Source organism: Pan troglodytes, chromosome 16 (genome assembly GCF_028858775.2).
Source record: "Pan troglodytes isolate AG18354 chromosome 16, NHGRI_mPanTro3-v2.0_pri, whole genome shotgun sequence".
NCBI lineage: Eukaryota > Metazoa > Chordata > Mammalia > Primates > Hominidae > Pan > Pan troglodytes.
The window spans coordinates 56,641,163-56,660,415 of record NC_072414.2 but is presented as its reverse complement, the minus strand read 5'-3'; the positions used below and the strand labels follow the sequence as shown (position 1 = coordinate 56,660,415).

The window sequence follows — 19,253 nt, the reverse complement described above, 5'->3', positions numbered from 1 at the left end:
TCTCTACTAAAAATACAAAAAATTAGCCGGGCGCGGTGGCGGGCGCCTGTAGTCCCAGCTACTCGGGAGGCTGAGGCAGGAGAATGGTGTGAACCCGGGAGGTGGAGCTTGCAGTGAGCCAAGACTGTGCCACTGCACTCCAGCCTGGGCGACAGAGCGAGACTCCATCTCAAAAAAAAAAAAAAAAAATTCTAAGCCTCTAGAAACCTGGCCCAGCATCTCTGAAAATTAAGAGGCATAAATAGCCCTCGGTAGACAATAATCACATCTGAGAATAAGAAAGTGGTATGGAATCAAGAACTTTAAAATACTTTTCCTTGGGACATTTCTGCCCATCTTTGTTTCATGGGAACAATGGGCAGATGAAGGTTTAAGATACTTTTCCTAAAAGAACTGTTCAGATAATAACTACCATTTTCAATGAATATGATCCAACAAAGAAACTTGTGACTGCATGGGAATTGCATTAATTGGTAAGCTCCTAGGATGCTACCTGTATGTTAGTTGCAAGTTACCCTCAACGCCTGGATTTCCCAAACCCTGACGAACTGAGTACTAATATTAGGAAAAAGCTATAAGGGGCCATTGATTGAAATATCCATCTAAAGGTCAAATTGCAACATGAAAAGGTCCTTGTGAAACCCGTATGTTCTAGTAGAGTTTATAAAACTAAAAGTGTTCTTGAGTTCAAATTTCTGAGAAATAGCTATCATCAATGAATGTTTGCTCACCCATGGTTAGATGTTATAGCTTTGGTCTCAAGGTGACTTTAATAATTCCAGTCAAAGTGCATCCCCTCAACACTTCACTTTTTTTTCCTAATTTTAAAAATATAAAACACTTAACGAATCTGCATGTCACCCTTGTGCAGGGGCCATGCTAATCTTCTCTGTATTGGTCCAATTTTAGTATATGTACCACTGAAGTGAGCACCCCCTGAACACTTTATTTTTTTTTAATTAATTTTTTTTTTTTTTTTTTTTTTGAGACGGAGTCTTGCTCTGTCCCCCAGGCTGGAGTGCAGTGGCGCGATCTCGGCTCCCTGCAAGCTCCGCCTCCCGGGTTCACGCCATTCTCCTGCCTCAGCCTCCCGAGTAGCTGGGACTACAAACGCTCGCCACCACGCCCGGCTAATTTTTTTGTATTTTTAGTAGAGATGGGGTTTCACTGTGTTAGCCAGGATGGTCTCGATCTCCTGACCTCATGATCCACCCGCCTTGGCCTCCCAAAGTGCTAGGATTACAGGCGTGAGCCACCGTACCCGGCCCCCCGAACACTTTAATACACAATTCATCTTCTTTTTTTTTTTTTTTTTTTTTTTGAGATGGAGTTTCACGTTTTGTTGCCCAGGCTGGAGTGCAATGGTGTGATCTTGGCTCACCACAACCTCTGCCTCCTGGGTTCAAGCGATTCTCCTGCCTCACCCTCTCGAGCAGCTGGGATTACAGGCATGCACCACCATGCCCGGCTAATTTTTTATTTTTAGTAGACACGGGGTTTCTCCATGTTGGTCAGGCTAGTCTGGAACTCCTGACCTCAGGTGATCCGCCTGCCTCAGCCTCCCAAAGTGCTGGGATTACAGGCGTGAGCCACCGCGCCTGGCCATTCAGTCTTCTTGAATGTCAGATAAATACAGTGCTTTCCCTGGTATCTACACCATCATGTCCTTTAAAAGCTGGATGTACAACTCTAGCAGGATAAAAGTATAAGGGATCACCAATTAGTGTGGTTCAGAATAATATAACCTAAATAGCTGTAAGTGCTTACCTTGGGGGTGCCCAATCATGTCGTGTGCAGTCAAGGAGTGTACCTACATATGTCTTGTTCCTCCACGTTACATTTACCACCAACATCCCTGGAAAATAAGAGCACATAGATATAGACAAGACACACCCCATTTGCCACTGAGAATAGTATTCTTTTGATCAGCACTCAGACTTCTATAAGAGGGTTTAGGAGGTACTCTGGGTACCAATGGGACAAATAGGATTGGGCCAGAATAGTTTCATAGGAATTGCCTACAATGCTACTGAGGTCCCTTAGGATGGGTAACAGTTGTAAAGACTTCATGGTTTTGTCAAGACACATTTTATTTTTATTTTTGGAGATGGGGTTTTGCTCTGTTGCCCAGGCTGGAGTACAGCCTCAAGCGATCGTCCCACCTCAGTCTCCCAAGTAGCTGGGATCACAAGAGCATGTCACCACACCTGGATAATTAAAAAAAATTTTTTTTGGCCGGGAGTGGTGGCTCACACCTGTAATCCCAGTACTTTGGGAGACTAAGGCAGGCAGATCACTTGCAGCCAGGAGCTCAAGATCAGCCTGACCAACATGGGGAAAACCTGTCTCTAATAAAATTACAAAAATTAGCTGGGCATAGTGGTGCATGCCTGTAATCCCAGCTACTCAAGAGAGTGAGGCAGGAGAATCACTTGAACCCAGGAGGTGGAGTTTGCAGTGAGCCAAGATTGCGCCACTGCACTCCAGCATGGGTGACAGAGTGAGACTCCGTCTCAAAAAAAAAATAAAAAATAAAAAAATAAAGCTTTTGACTAGGTAATGTAGCCTTACTCCAAAATTCAAAAGGTAATCCCCATGCCCCGACCAAAAAAAAAATCCCCAACAAACCCTAATATAAAATGAAGTGTCCCTTCCATAACTGTTCTTCAGTCTTCCAGTTCCCCTACGTGGAAACATCCAAAAGTCTTCCACAGATATTTTATATGTATATATGCAAATATCTTCATATATTCTTCCTTAAATGATAGCAATATACACACAGTGTTCTGCACACTGCTTTTTTCATGTACCCAAATATTTTGGATCATTCCGTATGTGTAGACAGAGAGCTACTTCATTCTTTTCAATGGCAGCATTTGAACGGACATTTAGGTTGTTTCAATCTTCTGCTATTACAAATAAACTGCAATGAATAATCTTGTACAAATGCTTCATTTTACCTACACAAATATGTCTGTAAGATGAATTCCTGTAAGTAAAACCATTAATCACAGTGCACTTGTATTTGGAGTTCTCACAAATACGGCCAAACCACCTCCAAACTGCCTCAAAGAGGACGTACTCATTCATATACCCATTTATAGTAGCCCATGAATACCTCTTGCCCTTTTCCTTTGGCAACATGATGTTCTCATTTTGTTCTTTGCCAATCTGATAAAAGAAAAATTATGTTTTATATAGGGTTTTTTTTGGGCACTTTAATTCCTTTTTTTTTTTTTTTTTTGAGACGGAGTTTCGCTCTTGTTGCCCAGGCTGGAGTACAATGGTGTGATCTCCACTCACTGCAACCTCCGCCTCCTGGGTTCAAGCAATTCTCCGCCTCAGCCTCCCAAGTAGCTAGGATTATAGGCATGCACCACCACCCCCAGCTAATTTTGTATTTTTAGTAGAGACAGAGTTTCTCCATGTTGGTCAGGCTGGTCTCAATCTCCCGACCTCATGTGATCCGCCTGCCTCAACCTCCCAAAGTGCTGGGATTACAGGCATGAGCCACCGCACCTGGCTGGCATTTTAATTCTTTTAGAGACAATGTCTTGTTATGTTGCCCAGATTGGGCTCAAACTCGGGCTCAAGCTATCCTCTTGTCAAGACCATTTTGCCCAGGCTGGTCTTGAACTCCTGAGTTCAAGCAATCCATCTGCCTTGGCTTTCCAAAGTGCTGGGATTATAGGTGTGAGCCACCACACTTGGCTCCATTCAGTCTTTTACCATTAAATATAATATTCAGTTTTAGCGCCATGTCTGGGATATTAGAGACAAAAAGAAAACCCAGGGAACTCATCACCATGTTGTTTCTAAGGTCTTGTGACCCATGGCTGGTCTGCCTTCTTTCTTCCATGTTTCAGTCTTGCTGTATTTGTTTTATAAATAATTTCCAGAGTTTTTAGTTGTATTTAGGGGAGGAATAGGGAAAAATCTGACTACTCCATCTTCTCTGAAGTGGAAGTCCTGGTTTTTATTGGTTATCTTTCTTAACATTAGATTTCTATCATTAACATTTTGGTTTGCAGCCTCATATTGAGTGGAATGTCTTTGTTATTACTTTTTCCCCTTTCTCTGTCTCATCACTTTGCAAATTTCTTTCTTCTGGTCCCCTAGGGACTCAGTACAACAGGTCTTCAAATGGCCTATGCCACAGTGAAATTTAGGATATCACACTTCTATTCTAATAATGAATCAGGAGGCAGCTTGACACAGTCCTTCCTAACTCCTTAAAGCTTCCCTCCTCCATTCAACAATTAACTTATTTTAAGCCTCCTTTCATAAGGCTGGTTGGGGGTTAGCATCTCACTCTCCTGGCCTCACATTCTTGTCTATGAGCATTTTTAGTATCTATTTACTCCTCTGAAATCACCTCTCACGACTACTCTTTGTTCCCAGATCTGGAAGTCAGCCAGTCCACAGATTCAGCCCCACTTAGTGACTTGCATCTCTGTTTCTTTTTCTTTTTTCTTTTTTTTTGAGACAGAGTTTCACTCTTGTTGCCCAGGCTGAAGTGCAATGGCCTGATCTCAGCTCACTGCAACCTCCACCTCCTGGGTTCAAGTGATTCTCCTGCCTCAGCCTCCTGAGTAGCTGGGATTACGGCAGGTGCCACCATGCCCAGGCTAATTTTGTATTTTTTTTAAGTAGAGACAGGGTTTCACCATGTTGGTCAGGCCGGTCTCGAACTCCCGATCTCAGGTGATCTGCCCACCTCAGACTCCCAAAGTGTTGGGATTACAGGTGTTAGCCACCACACCCAGCTCCAAGGCACATTTTCTATGGAATATATCAAGACAATAAATCTGGGGGATCTGGAATTAGCTTTTGTTTGTCTACGGCCACCCACTAATAAAATACTTTTTGATTTGGCACTTCTAGGACGTATCTCTAGTAACTCACTTATATTCATTTATTCTTTGACATACAATGTTGTCTAAAAATCACTGGACATGGAGTTAGAAAACCTCAGTGCAAATCCTGGCTTTGTTATAGTGTAACCTTGAACAAGTCACTTGGCTTCTACAAATCTCAGGGTTTTTTTGTTTGTTTTGTTTTTTTGAGACAGAGTCTCGCTCTGTCGCCCAGGCTGAAGTGCAGTGGCACGAATCTCGGCTCACTACAAGCTCCGTCTCCCAGGTTCACGCCATTTTCCTGCCTCAGCCCCCCCGAGTAGCTGGGACTAGAGGCGCACATCACCACACCCGGCTAATTTTTGTTGTATTTTTTAGTAGAGACGGGGTTTACCATGTTAGCCAGGATGGTCTCGATCTCCTGATCTCATGATCCGCCCGCCTCGGCCTCCCCAAAGTGCTGGGATTACAGGCATGAGCCACCGCGCCTGGCCCAAATCTTAGATTTTTAAAAATATAGGATTAAGCCGGGTGCGGTGGCTCATGCCTGTAATCCCAGCACTTTGGGATGCCAAGGCGAGTGATCACTTGAGGTCAAGGGTCCAAGACCAGCCAGCCTGGCCAAGATGGTGAAACCCCATCTCTACTAAAAATACAAAAATTAGCTGGGCGTGGTGGTGGGTGCCTGTAGTCCCAGCTACTCAGGAGGCTGTGGCAAGAGAACTGCTTGAACCCAGGAGGTGTTCAAGGAGGTGTTGCAGTGAGCTGAGATTGTGCTACTGCACTCCAGCCTCGGCGACAGAGCAAGGCTTCATCTCAAAAAATAAATAAATACAATAAAGTAAAAAAGAAAAATAAAACTATTATGTGCTAGATGTTTTCATATTATCTTATTGAATATTTACAGCCTTAAATCACTTTTATTTTTATTTAATTATTTTTATTTTAGACAGAGTCTCACTCTGTTGTCCAAGCTAGAGTGCAGTGGTGCAATCTTGGCTCACTGCAACCTCCGCCTCCCAGGTTCAAGCAATTCTTGTGCCTCAGCCTCCCAAGTAGCTGGGATTACAGGCGTGTGCAACCATGCATGGCTGATTTTTGTGTTTTTAGTAAAGACAGGGTTATACCATGTTGGCCAGGCTGGTTTTGAACTCCTGGCCCCAAGCGATCCACCCAACTTGGCCTCCCAAAGTGCTGAGATTACAGTAGTCACTAGGCCAATCACTTTTATTTTTATTTGTGTGTGTGTGTGTGTTTTTTTTTGAGACGAAGTCTTGCTCTGTTGCCCAGGGTGGAGTGCAGTGGCGCAATCTCTACTCACTGCAACCTCCGCCTCCTGGGTTCAAGCGATTCTCCTGCCTCAGCCTCCTGAGTAGCTGGCATTTGTTTATTTATTTTTTAATTTAATTTTTAATTTTTATTTTTATTTTTGAGATGGAGTTTTGCTCTTGTTGCCTAGACTGGAGTGCAATGGCGTGATCTTGGGTCATCGCAACCTCCGCCTCCCAGGTTCAAGCAATTCTCCTGCCTCAGCCTCCCGAGTAGCTGGGATTACAGGCATGTACCACCACGCCCAGCTAATTTTATATTTTTAGTAGATACGGGGTTTCTCCAAGTTGAGGCTGGTCTCAAACTCCTGACCTCAGGTGATCTGCCTGCCTCGGCCTTCCAAAGTGCTGGGATTACAGGCATGCGCCACTGGGCCCGGCCTATTTGTTTACTTTTTATAATTTTTTCTGTTTGTTTAAAAATAGAGACAGAGTCTCACTATGTTGCCCAGGCTGGTTTCAAACTCCTGGTCTCAAGTGATCCTCCTGCCTTGGTTTCCTAAAGAGCTGGGATTACAGGCATGAGCCACGGCACCTGGTCTTAAATCACTTTTTGAGGAAGGCAGGCCATAAGTGGGTGCCAAAAATCCTGTCATATAAGGATCGTTAAGGCTACTTTGCAAAGGAGGAAATGATACACCAGAAAGGATAAATCATTTACTCAAGGGTTCACTATTAGTGGTCAGATCTTTCAGACTCTAAGGCCTGACACAGCTATCTCTAATGGATTCTGATTGTTTTCACACAATTTTCTTAGAATATCCTGTTACCTTCACCTTAGATAAAAGACACATACACATACAGGATTGCAGGGGGTCATCCAGAGGGGAAAAGCATAGGAATCCTATCCCTTTGCAGTGCCCTGGCATCTTAAGGGAAATGGCATATCTCCTAAAGAAGTAATTAGGCTAAATTCTCTCTAGCTATTAGCAAAGTGATTTCAAGTGGATGTCTCCCCCAAAAGATGGCCTGCTCTGATTACTGCATAATCAATTTAATAGGAACAGAGTCCATTTATAGAGAAGGTAAGACTTAGAGATAGGCATCTCATTTATAAGGGCAGATGAGCACAGCTGTACACAGAGAGCAGGCACACAACTAGAAGATGAATGTCATTACTATTCTTGAAACAGCTGGGTGGGAACACATATTTATAAATCTGGCTTCTTCCTTTGGTATAATCTGCAAACTTTAGCAATAATGAATGAGCCGAAGAGAAGACAGGTCAAACAAGGTGCTGGAAATGGGAGAAGGGAAGAGAAAAAATTATGATATGGAAAGACAAAATGGAGGCTTGTTTAAATGTCAAAGGAAACACACATTGATGAGGTTTAATAGTCTTCCTGCAAGGTTCCGAGTTGAGACAGCTGGAGAACAGGACGACAGGAAAGAAAAGCAGCAAATAACACTTAACAGACCAAGTTTCTCTATTAGGGGCTAGCTTTAGGGAAGCAAGTAGGCTGAAGAGAAAGAAAAACTGGTCTTCATCTTGGAAAACTTACTATTTTTCCTAAGTGTTCACAAAATAAGGAAAGGCTCAGCATGTTTGAGGATAATACTGCTAAAAAACAGCAGTAATAAATAGTGCTCCGTGTTTCTCTAGAATCTTACTTTCAGATTTACCAAGTCTTATGGACATAATCTAATTACCCATTATTAAGTTTTAGAGTACTCACTATTCTCCCTTCTTCAAGGTGATAAATATTGGAGCAGAGTAAAGGGAAAATGATGACATGTATGAGGCACTAGTCAGGTTCCCCTGGTTATTATTATTATTATTTTTGAGACAGAGACTCACTGTGTCACCCAGGCTGGAGTGCAGTGGTGCAATCTCGGCTCACTCCAGCCTCTGCCTCCCAGGCTCAAGCAATACTCCTGCCTCAGCCTCCCAAGCAGCTGGGATTACAGGTGTGCACCACCACACCTCGTTAATTTTTGTATTATTAGTAGAGATACTGTTTCACCATGTTGGTCAGGCTGGTCTCGAAGTCCTGCCTCAGGTGATCCACCTGCCTCGGGCTCCCAAAGTGCTGGGATTACAGGCATGAGCCACCACCACTGGCCAGGTTCCCACAGTTCTTAGGAGTGAAATGCTGAGACAAACTCAATCCCAAAGCAGCACTGCTTTGTTTCAGATAATAATTCAAAACCTCAAAACATTTGTGTAGTCAAGGCTGATCCAAGTATAATAGTGGAAAGAGAGAGAGAGATTTTTTTTCTAGGCCCCTCATTTTTACTATTTCCATTAGTACATACTTTCTCTCAGGGATCTGGTACCTTCATGCTCAGCTCCTTCATGCTCAGACCAATTCCCTTCTTAAAACGCTTCCTTCACTTGGCTTCCAGACACCATACTCTCCTGGTTCTCCTCCTATCTCTCTGGTCATTCCTCAGCATCTTTTGCTGATACTTCATGTGTAGCTGATGACTCAAACTTCTATCCCTAGCCCCAACCTCTGCCCTAAACTCCAGATTCATGTATCTAATCACAAACTTGACATTTCCATTGGACGTCTAAATGGAGATCTCAAACTTAACGTGTTCCAAACTGAGCTCCTGATACCCATCCTCTCCTTAACAACCCTCTCCTCCAAGAACAACAAAAACAACTTGCTCTGAATTCTCCCTATCTGAGGTAATGGCATGTGTACATCCTTCTAGGTGTTCAGGTCAAAACCCTTAGAGTTTTACTTGGTTCCTCTCCTACTATGCATGTCCCCACACCTGACCATCAGCAAATCTTTTTGGCTCAACCTTCAAAATATATCCAGATTTTGATCATTTCTCATTACCTCCACTTCTACTGCTCCAAGCACTCCTTAAATTATTGCAATAGCTTCCTAACTTGCTTCCATCTTTATCACTTTCTGACCTGCTCTCAACACAGAGACCAGAGAGATCCTGTTAAATAAAACCTCTCATATCCTATCATTTCTCTGTATAAAACCTTTTAGCTTTTGAACTCGTACATACAGGTATAGGTAATACATACATCTGTATGTATCACCTATTCCCAAAAAAACACATAAAAATAGTTATTAGTTAGCCAGGCATGGTGGCTCATGCCTGTAATCTCAGCAATTTGGGAGGCCGAGGCAGGTGGATCATCTTAGGTCCGGAGTTCAAGACCAGCCTGGTCAACATGGTGAAACCCCATCTTTACTAAAAATACAAAAATTAGCCGGGCAGTAGTGGCGCGTGCCTGTAATCCCAGCTCCTGAGGAGGCTGAGGCAAGAGAATCGCGTGAGCCTGGGAGGCAGAAGTTGTGGTGAGCCGAGATCGCGCCACTGCACTCCCGTCTGGGCAACAGAAAGAGACCCTGTCTCAAGAAAAAAAAAATTATTACTTTTAGTAGAAATATCTCAATGTTTTAAAAATGCTTCATGGCCAAGCATGGTGGCTCATGCCTGTAATCTCAGCATTTTGGGAGGCCAAGGTGGGAGGATTGCTTGAGCACAGGAATTCGAAACTAGCCTGGGCAATGTAGTGAGACCCTGTCTCTAAAAAATTCTTTAAATTATCTGGGCTTGTTGGCATGTGCCTGTAGTGCCAACTACTATGCAGGCTGATGTGGGGGGATCACTTGAGCCCGGGAGATCTAGGCTGTAATGAGTTGAGATGTTGCCCCTGCACTCCAGCCTAATTCACAGAGGAAAAAAAAAAGATGGGGCCTAATTCTCATCCCCTGGAGTGTGAGCTGCCTTTAGCAACTTGCAGAAGTGATGGTGCATGACTTTTGAGACAAGGTGATAAAAGGTATTATTGGGGATTCCTCCTTGCTTTCTCTCTGGGATTTCTTCCCTTAGGGATGACAGCAGCCATTTTGTGAGAACACTTAAGCAGCCCTATGGAGAAGTCCACGAGGCCAGCAACTGAGGCCCTCTGCCAATAGTCATGTAGTGAAGCAACTTGGAAGAGGATCCTCCAGCCCCAGTCAACAACTGACTACAACCTCATGAGAGACCCTGAGTCAGACCACCCAGTTAAGCTACTCCTGAATTCCTGAGCCACAGAAACTCTGTGAGATAATATTTATTGTTTTAGACAACTATGTTTTAGGTTAATTTGTTACATAACAGATAACCTGGAATGTCTATTCTAGGTAGACAAATAATTCATTCCTACCTTGAACGAATATTTATTGAGCATCTATTATTTGCCAAGCATTCTGTGAAGTATTGAAGTTACAAAAACAGTGAAGAAATGCTGAGGTCCACTCCTGGGTTGGCAGCAAATGTTTATTAAGAGCCAACTTTATGGAATGTGCTGGACTAAGTACTAGAGAATAAGGATAAATAAGGCCAGATGCTTGCCCTCAGCATAAGAGACAACAAAAGAGAAAGGGGAAGAGATGAAGTGTACCTGAATATTCCAGTAGCATTGAGTTTCCAAATGGAAACATCAGCATTTGCCTATATGCTGCTTTTAAATCTTATTTTAATCCCAATTTTCAATCCTGATTGATGTTGACAACTATACCCTAACTGGATACAAATACACCCTAACTAACCAGGGTAAAGTACAGATTAGCACACATACCTGCTTTCATTCATTCTATTATTCCACAAATGAGCACCTACTCTGGGCCAGACACTGTTCTAAAGTACTGGGACATGGTAACACACAAAACTGACCAAGTCTCTGCTCTCACATTCAGATAAGAGGAGAAAGACAATAAATAAGGGAACATGTAAGCATATGTCAGATAGTGATACGCGGCCAGTCGTGGTGGCTCACACCTGTAATCCCAGCTTGGGAGGCCAAGGCGGGAGGACTGCTTGAGCCCAGGAGTTCGAGACCAGCCTGGCCAACATGGTGAAACCCTGTCTCTACAAAAAATACCAAAATTAGCCAGACATGGTGGCACACGCCTGTAGTCCCAGCTACTTGGGAGACTGAGGCAGGAGAATCACTTGAGCCCAGGAGGTGGATGTTGCAGCAGTGAGTCCACATCACGCCACTGCACTCCAGCCTGGGTGACGGGAGTGAAACCCGGTCTCAACAAACAAACAAACAAACAAACAAACAAACAACAAAAACCCAGAGAGTGATAAGCTATGGAGAAAAACAAAGCAGAAGACGATGTGAGGGATGGTGATGCTGCTATTTTATAAAGGGCAATTTTAAAAAGCCTGCTCAAGAAGATGACATTCAAGCAGAGAAACCTGTAAGAGGTGAGACAGCGAGCTCTGTGGAAATTAGAAGACATTTTAGGCAGCGGAAAAAGCAAGTACAAAGGCCCTGTGGTGGGAATGCACATGGCACGTTCGGAAGAGCAAAGATGATAGTGTGGCTGTAGTGGAATAAATGAGGGGAAGAGTGAGAACACATGAGGTCAGAGAGACAGCATATTAGTGACAACGGTGGACCAGATCACACAGACTGGGGATTGGCAGGCTTTTAAAGTAAGGGACAGATAGTAAATATTTAAAGCTTTGCAGGCCACACAGTCTCCGTCATAACTTCTCAACTCTTAGAGTAGAAAAAGAGCCCCAGACAATATGTAAACAAATAGGCATAGTTGTGTTTCAATAAAACTGTATTATAAAAACCAGAAGTGGGACTGGATTTGGTAACCGAACCCTTACTTGCTAATCCCTGTCATAGACCGTCTGCACCTTGAGGAACAGATTATGAGGCCAGAGGGGAACTGTATTTATGTTCAGGCTCTGGCCTCAGAATGAACTCTCACTGAAACAAAGATATAAATGAGAGCCAGATAAAAAAGAAATACTTTTACTAATATTAGGCATTCAAAGGTTGTTTATTGGACTGAAAAAAATGAAAAAAGCAGCTTGTCTAAGGCCCAAAATAATTATTTCATTATTTCTATAGAAAATGTTTTGAGGCCAGGTGTGGCAGCTCATGCCAGTAATCCCAGCATTTTGGGAGGCTGAGGTGGGCAGATCACCTGAGGTCAGGAGTTCAAGACCAGCCTGGCCAACATGGCGAAACCCCGTCTCTACTAAAAATACAAAAATTAGCTGGGCATGGTGGCGTGCACCTGTAATCCCAGCTACTCGGGAGGCTGAGGCAGGAGAATCGCTTGAGCCCAGGAGGCAGAGGTTGCAGTGAGCCGAGATCATGCCACTGCACTCCAGCCTGGGCAACAAAGCAAGACTCAGTCTCAAAAAAAAAAAAAAAAAAGAAAGAAAGAAAAATGTTTTGCGTTCCAAAAAAATGTTTTGAAAATTAACTTTGGACCACAAACCATTCATAAGTTGGGGACTTCCCATATACAGAGCGTATTTTAAAATTTTCTTGATGACTCAGGGTCATTATTCTAGACACAATTATTCTGTGGTGTGGTAAAGAGATGTCCCTTTAAAGGTTCCTGAGATATTAGGGGTTAATGGCCCTCTTTAATTGAGACCAAACTACTCTGCTGAGTTTCTGTGTTTTGCTTCTCGGTCTCCTCTTTGGCTGTCAGCAGTTGCTTTTTCTCGTCATTAATATGTCTGCCTTCTGCAGTAGTCTTTCCCTTATCACCAACCTCTCTATTACATCCAACTTCCTTCTTCCAATCTACTTTAGGCTAGGAAATCAGGGAGTAAATACTAACGTAGCTCTATCATCCACTAATTACATGATTCTCTTAAGGGTCTGTTATTTGGAACTCAAAGTCCATGGGGAAAAATTCTATAGCTACTAACCAAAGGAATCAGTCTGAGAAACTATTTTTGGTAACTCCCTACGACCATAGTTTGCCAGCGAGTTTTGAATGCAGTGTGTGAGTGTGTGTGGTAAATGTCCAATAAAAAACTTTTAAAAAACTAAAAACACGTTTTATACCTCTTTTGAACATGTTATTTCTAACAACAATGGGTAATGAGGATCTCAGTTCAGGTGCCAAGAATTCCCAGAAATGGCTACAAATGAAACATAGATCTTTAAGGCTCTCCTAGAGAGAGAAACGAAAAAGCACAACTTTGGGAGGCTGAGGTGAGCAGATCACTTGAGGCCAGTTGGACACTAGCCTGGCCAACATGGTGAAAGCCCGTCTCTACTAAAAATATGAAAATAGTTATTTTCCATTAAAAATACTATTTATATTACCATGTAACAGGTTCATTATTATGAATAATACACACTTTGAGTTTCTAAATTTTAATTCCTAAATGGTAGATATCAATAGATATAATCTATAAAAACAAAAGTTCTTTGAGGTCCTCAATACCTTTTTTTTTTTTGAGACAGGATCTTTGTCATCCAGGCTGGAGTGTAGTGGTATGATTACGGCTCACTGAAGCCTCAACCTCTAAAGCTCAAGTGATCCTCCTCTCTCAGTTTTCTAAGTAGCTAGGACCACAGGTGTGCACCACCACACCCAACATATACGCTATTGTCAGATTAATCTACCTCAACATATATTATACATAATATGTATATTATATATAATGTGTGTGTGTGTGTGTGTGTGTATCTTTCAAAGTGCTGGGATTATAAGTGTGAGCCATGGTATGTGGCCCTTCAATAATTTTTAAGTTAGGCTGGACGCGGTGGCTCACACCTGTAATCCCAGCACTTTGGGAGGCTGAGGAGGGTGGATCACCTGAGATCAGGAGTTCAAGACCAATCTGATCAACATGGGGAAACCCCATATCTATTAAAAATACAAAATTAGCTGGGCGTGGTGGTGCATGCCTGTAATCCCAGCTACTCGGGAGGCTGAGACAGGAGAATTGCTTGAACCTGGGAGGCGGAGGTTGCAGTGAGCCGAGATCGTGCCATTGCACTCCAGCCTGGGAAACAGAGCAAGACTCCGTCTCAAAAAAAAAAAAGTAATAATTTTTAAGGTAAATGAAAAGGGGTCCTGAGACCAAAAAGTATAAGAACTGCTACACATAAGGCATAAAAGCCAGGCATTGTTTTCCTTCTGCCTCTTTATAGAGAAGTTAACTAAGCTGCTGCTATCTTCATGCTGGGAGACAGAAAGCTGGGGATCAGCCAGTTCTACCAGTGCAGTCAGTTTTGCCTTTCAGGGATTTGCTTGCCCAGTTTGAATTCTTGAAAGTTGTGAGAATTCTGGATCCTGAGGAGAGGCAAGTGATGATCTGTAAAGGAAGCAGGAAACTTTGGGCATAGCCAGGAGGGATCAAGGGCTAAAAAAAAAGAAGTAAATAGAGTTGACTTTCTGGCATTGGGACAAGAGTCAGCCACCAAGACCTGCCCATTCTGCCTTTGAAATCTCTGAATAATGTCTTCCTCTCCACATCCCCACAACCACTAGAGTCTAAGTCCTCATTAACTTACCTGTAGACTATCCCAATAGTCTTTGAATTGTGCTCCCTAACTCCACCCTTTATCTCTGTCAATCCAGGTGGTAAACTATTGTCAGATTCATCTACCTCAAACGCTGCTGTTCTTTTTTTGAGACGGAGTCTCCCTCTGTCACCAGGCTGGGGTGCAGTAGCGCGATCTCAGCTCACTGCAACCTCCGCCTACGGGGTTCAAATGATTCTCCTGCCTCAGCCTCCCGAGTAGCTGGGACTACATGCACGCACCACCATGCCCAGCTAATTTTTGTATTTTCAGTAGAGACGGGGTTTCACCATGTTGGCTAGGATGGTCTCAATCTCTTGACCTCATGATCCATCTGCCCTGGCCTCCCAAAGTGCTGGGATTACAGGTGTGAGCCACCATGCACGGCCTCAAACACTGCTTTTATGCAACTAATCAGCAAATACATAATACCTATTATTTTTTATAATTTTTTTTTTTTTTTGAGACGCAGTCTTGCTCTGTCACTCAGGCTGCAGTGCAGTGGTGCGATCTTGGCTCACTGCAACCCTCCACCTCCTGGGTTCAAGTGATTCTCCTGGCTCAGCCTCCCAAGTAGCTGGGACTACAGGCATGCATCACCACGCCCGGCTAATTTTTTGTATTTTTAGTAGAGACGGGTTTCGCCGTGTTGGCCAGGCTGGTCTTGAGCTCCTGGCCTTAAGTGATCTGTCTGCCTCAGCCTCCCAAAGTGCTGGGATTACAGGCGTGAGCCACTGTGCCTGGCCCATACTACTTACCATACTCCGTCATTGTGCCAAGTGCTACTGAAGATTCAAAACAGAATAGAGATATGGCTACTGAATGGAAAGTTGTGTTCTAATCTTAGAGGTGGGGGGCAGGGTGGTGTTGGAGAATGGATATATTCAAAACCACTAGTTGGGATGCTGGATCTAAAGAAAGAGGAAGGGAGGAAGGGAGAGAGGGGAGGGGAGGAGAAAGAGGGAGAGAGGGAGGAGGGACGGAGGAAAAAAGAAAAGAAAAGAGGGAGGAAGGGAGGAAGAAAAGAAGGAAGGAGAAAGAAAGAAAAAAGGAGAAAACCCATTAGTTAAAAACCCAAAACCATATGCTGCACTACAAACTGTGGTAAAGCCATGGACTGTTAGGTCAGAGAAAGAATAGGGAGAATTTTATAATCCTAAATGGATTTGGGATAAGCATGACACACATGAAGAAGAGTGAGACCAAACCACAAGTGAAGAACTGAGGCATGTGTAAGAGAGTAGGAAGGAGATATGGAAAAAGCTGATCTAATACTTGATGCTAAATAAATATTTGTTAATTGTTACTGATTGGTGGGCTAATATATTAAAATAAGTTATAGAAAATAAGATAGCTAGGCATGGTGGCTCACGCCTGTAATCCCGCACTTTGGAAGGCTGAGGCAGGCTGATCACTTGAGGTCAGGAGTTCGAGACCAGCCTGGGCAACATGGTAAAACCCCATATCTACTAAAAATACAAAAATTGGCTGGGTGTGATGGTGGGTGCTTGCAATCCCAGCTACTTGGGAGACTGAGGCAAGAGAATTGCCTGAACACGGGAGGCGGAGGTTGCAGTGGGCCAAGATCGCGCCATTGCACTCCAGCCTGGGTGACAGAGTGAGACTCAGTCTCAAAAAAGGAAAAAAAGAAAATAAGGTAAAAACTTTTGACTGAGTGCTGAGTTGCTTAATTCATCCTTCGCCAAAAGCTGCTACTTATCCATGCTGTTTTCTAAATCTGGTAAAGTTGTTGTTTTCAGCTTCCCCTTGTTAGTTAATTACTTATTCCATTTTACACAATTTCCATGCCCCTGCCCCCTACAGACATTCTTTATGTTTAATGTACACATTTTTGTTTGTATATGTTCTTTTTATTTACTTTTCTTGAGACAGAGTTTCTCTCGTTGCCCAGGCTGGAGTGCAATGGCGTGATCTCAGCTCACTGCAACCCCGTCCCCTGGGTTCAAACAATTCTCCTGCCTTAGCCTCCCATGTAGCTGGGATTACAGGCACCTGCCACTATGCCCAGCTAATTTTTTTTGTATTTTTAGTAGAGATGAGGTTTCACCATGTTGGCCAGGCTGGTCTCCAACTCCTGACCTTAGGTGATCCACCCGCCTTGGCCTCCCAAAGTGCTGGGATTACAGGCGTGAGCCACCACGCCCAGCCTGTATATGTTCTTATAAATGTATATTATATATATTATTGTTTTGTTTTCATATATTTTATTTTGCTTATTTAGTATTATGTTATAGATATCATTCTGATTTTTTGCGGGGGATGGAGTTTTGCTCTTGTTGTCCTGGCTGGAGTGCAATGGCACGATCTTGGCTCACCACAACCTCCGCCTCCCAGGTTCAAGCGATTCTCCTGCCTCCCGAGTAGCTGGGATTACAGGCATGTGCCACCATGCCGGCTAATTTTGTATTTTTAGCAGACACGGGGTTTCCCCATGCTGGTCAGGCTGGTCTCGAACTCCCGACCTCAGTGATCCAACAGGCGTGAGCCACCATGCCTGGACTATTCTCTTTTTTTTCCCCTCAACTTGGTGCTATAATTTTTTTTTTTCTATTCTGTTTTTTTTCCCCTCAACTTGGTGCTATACTTTTTTTTTTTTGAGATGGAGTCTCGTTCTGTCACCCAGGCTGGACCACAGTGGCACAATCTCGGTTCACTGCAAGCTCTGCCTCCCGGGTTCATGGCATTCTCCTGCCTCAACCTCCCGAGTAGCTGGGATTACAGGCGCCCATCACCACGCTCAGCTAACCGTTTGTATTTTTAGTAGAGACAGGGTTTCACCGTGTTAGCCAGGATGGTCTCGATCTCCTGACCTCGTGATCCACCTGCCTCGGCCTCCCAAAGTGCTGGGATTATAGGCGTGAGCCACCGTGCCCGGCCCACTTGGCGCTATGCTTTTAAGAATCTTCCATATTGCTATATTGTATCTAGCCTATAAGGTTGTAATACCTATACCTATCACTTAATAATCAATCTTTAATGACTTCCTATCAGTAGTAAGGGGCTATGGAGATACATATTATAGAAATAGAAGACATGATCTCAATCTGTTCTCACACACTTTACAATCCAGTTGAGATAAACACACGCAGAAATAACATGCTATCAGGCAGTAGATGAGAACAGAGTACTTTGGGAGGAAGAGATGGAAGGATTGCTTGAGGCCAGGAGGTCAAGACCAGCCTGGTCAACATTACAAGAGTCCCATCTCTATAAAAAAGAAAATATATATATAAAATAAATAAAGAAGAGAGTAAAGTTTGGTTGAATGGCCAAGTGAACGATATCTTACCATATCATGACATGTATAATAAAAAAGGATAGGAAGAATGTGATATATAGATTTAATTGAACTGATGGCGGGGCATGATGGTTCGTGCCTGTAATCCCAGCACTTTGGGAGGCTGAGGCGGGTGAATCACCTGAAGTCAGGAGTTTGAGACTAGCCTGGTCAACATGGAGAAACCCCATCTCCACTAAAAATACAAAAATTAGCCGGGCATGGTGACGCACTGTAATCCCAGCTACTCAGGAGGCTGAAGCAGGAGAATCGCTTGAACCCAGGAGGCAGAGGTTGCAGTGAGCCCAGATCACACCACCGCACTCCAGCCTGGGCGGCAGAGTGAGACTCTGTCTCTAAATAAATAGATAAATAAACTGATATAGTGAACTTGTAAAATACCATTTTAAACCTTTCTAGACTTTCCTCTAGATGGTGCTGGAGTAACATATTGTCTTTTATAACTCAAATTTCCTTCAACCTTTAAGAGTAAGGGGTAATTTATGATTCCTAGCAAGTTGGTGACTTTGCTACCAATTTTTTATAGCTCTTTGGCTCCCAGTCTAGGAGAGTGTGATATCTTGGACACTACTAAGAAATTAAAATAACAGATAACGCAAACTCTAGTAGTTTCTCATTCAATCTGCAAGGAGCTACTATTCAAAGCTATATTCTTCTTGTGTGTTTGTTTAGGGGTTGGGGGAGTGGGGTTGAATAAACATGTCATTGCTTCCAGGAAGTTTATTTTTTATTTATTTATTTTTTTTGGAGACGGAGTCTAGCTCTGTCGTCCAGGGTGGAGTGCAGTGGCACGATCTCAGCTCACTGCAACCTCTGCCTCCCAGGTTCAAGCTTTTCTCCTGCCTCAGCCTCCCAAGTAGCTGGGACTACAGGCGCACGCCGTCACACCCAGCTAATTTTTTGTATTTTTAGTAGAGATGGGGTTTCACCGTGTTGCCCAGGCTGTTCTCAAACTCCTGAACTCAGGCAATCCGCCCACCTCGACCTCCCAAAGTGCTAGGATTACAGGCGTGAGCCACTGCGCCTGGCGCTTCCAGGAAGTTTATAATCTAGAACGAGGGGGACAAAACTCTAATGTAAAACAGAAGACATTATCACCAGCAAGGCTTACCTCTAACAATCCAAAAGATCACAAAGATGCATAGGGTACTGAATATCCTAATCTGTCTAAGGAAATAAAGGGTTCTTTAAAGACCAGTAAAAAGTCTCCAGAGATGGTTTTAAAATAAAATTACTGTTGAACATATTTTATAGTAGCTATCTTCAGCTCTGTCATATCAGGCATCTGGAGCCAGATGGAAGCCCTGGTTTCCAAATAGGGCACAGAGCTGGATGCCCTGTCTAGGAAGAGCCACAGTACACATTCTGTACAGACTTGGAGTATCTTTTTATTTATTTATTTTTTAAGGTTAGTTAAGTGAAGCAATGGGATTAGAGATGGAACAAAGAAATCTGTAATTGGTTGTGATCAACTAGTTGTAAACAGC

General features: G+C 43.3%; 1 protein-coding gene and 1 non-coding gene across 4 annotated transcripts in view; both read right to left on the bottom strand.

Annotated features, from left to right (window-relative positions):
- ZNF609 (zinc finger protein 609) overlaps positions 1–19,253 on the bottom strand; it is a 223,990-nt gene that overhangs the window by 13,876 nt on the left and 190,861 nt on the right. For all 3 annotated transcript variants that reach the window (XM_510473.8, XM_063795114.1, XM_054667665.2), the window contains one exon: positions 1,768–1,855. In XM_510473.8, the coding sequence (XP_510473.4) occupies positions 1,768–1,855 (88 nt within the window). The remainder of the gene's footprint in view (positions 1–1,767; positions 1,856–19,253) is intronic.
- On the bottom strand, positions 827–933 carry LOC112205808 (U6 spliceosomal RNA). The gene has a single exon (XR_002939890.1). It is a non-coding gene; the product is annotated as a U6 spliceosomal RNA (small nuclear RNA).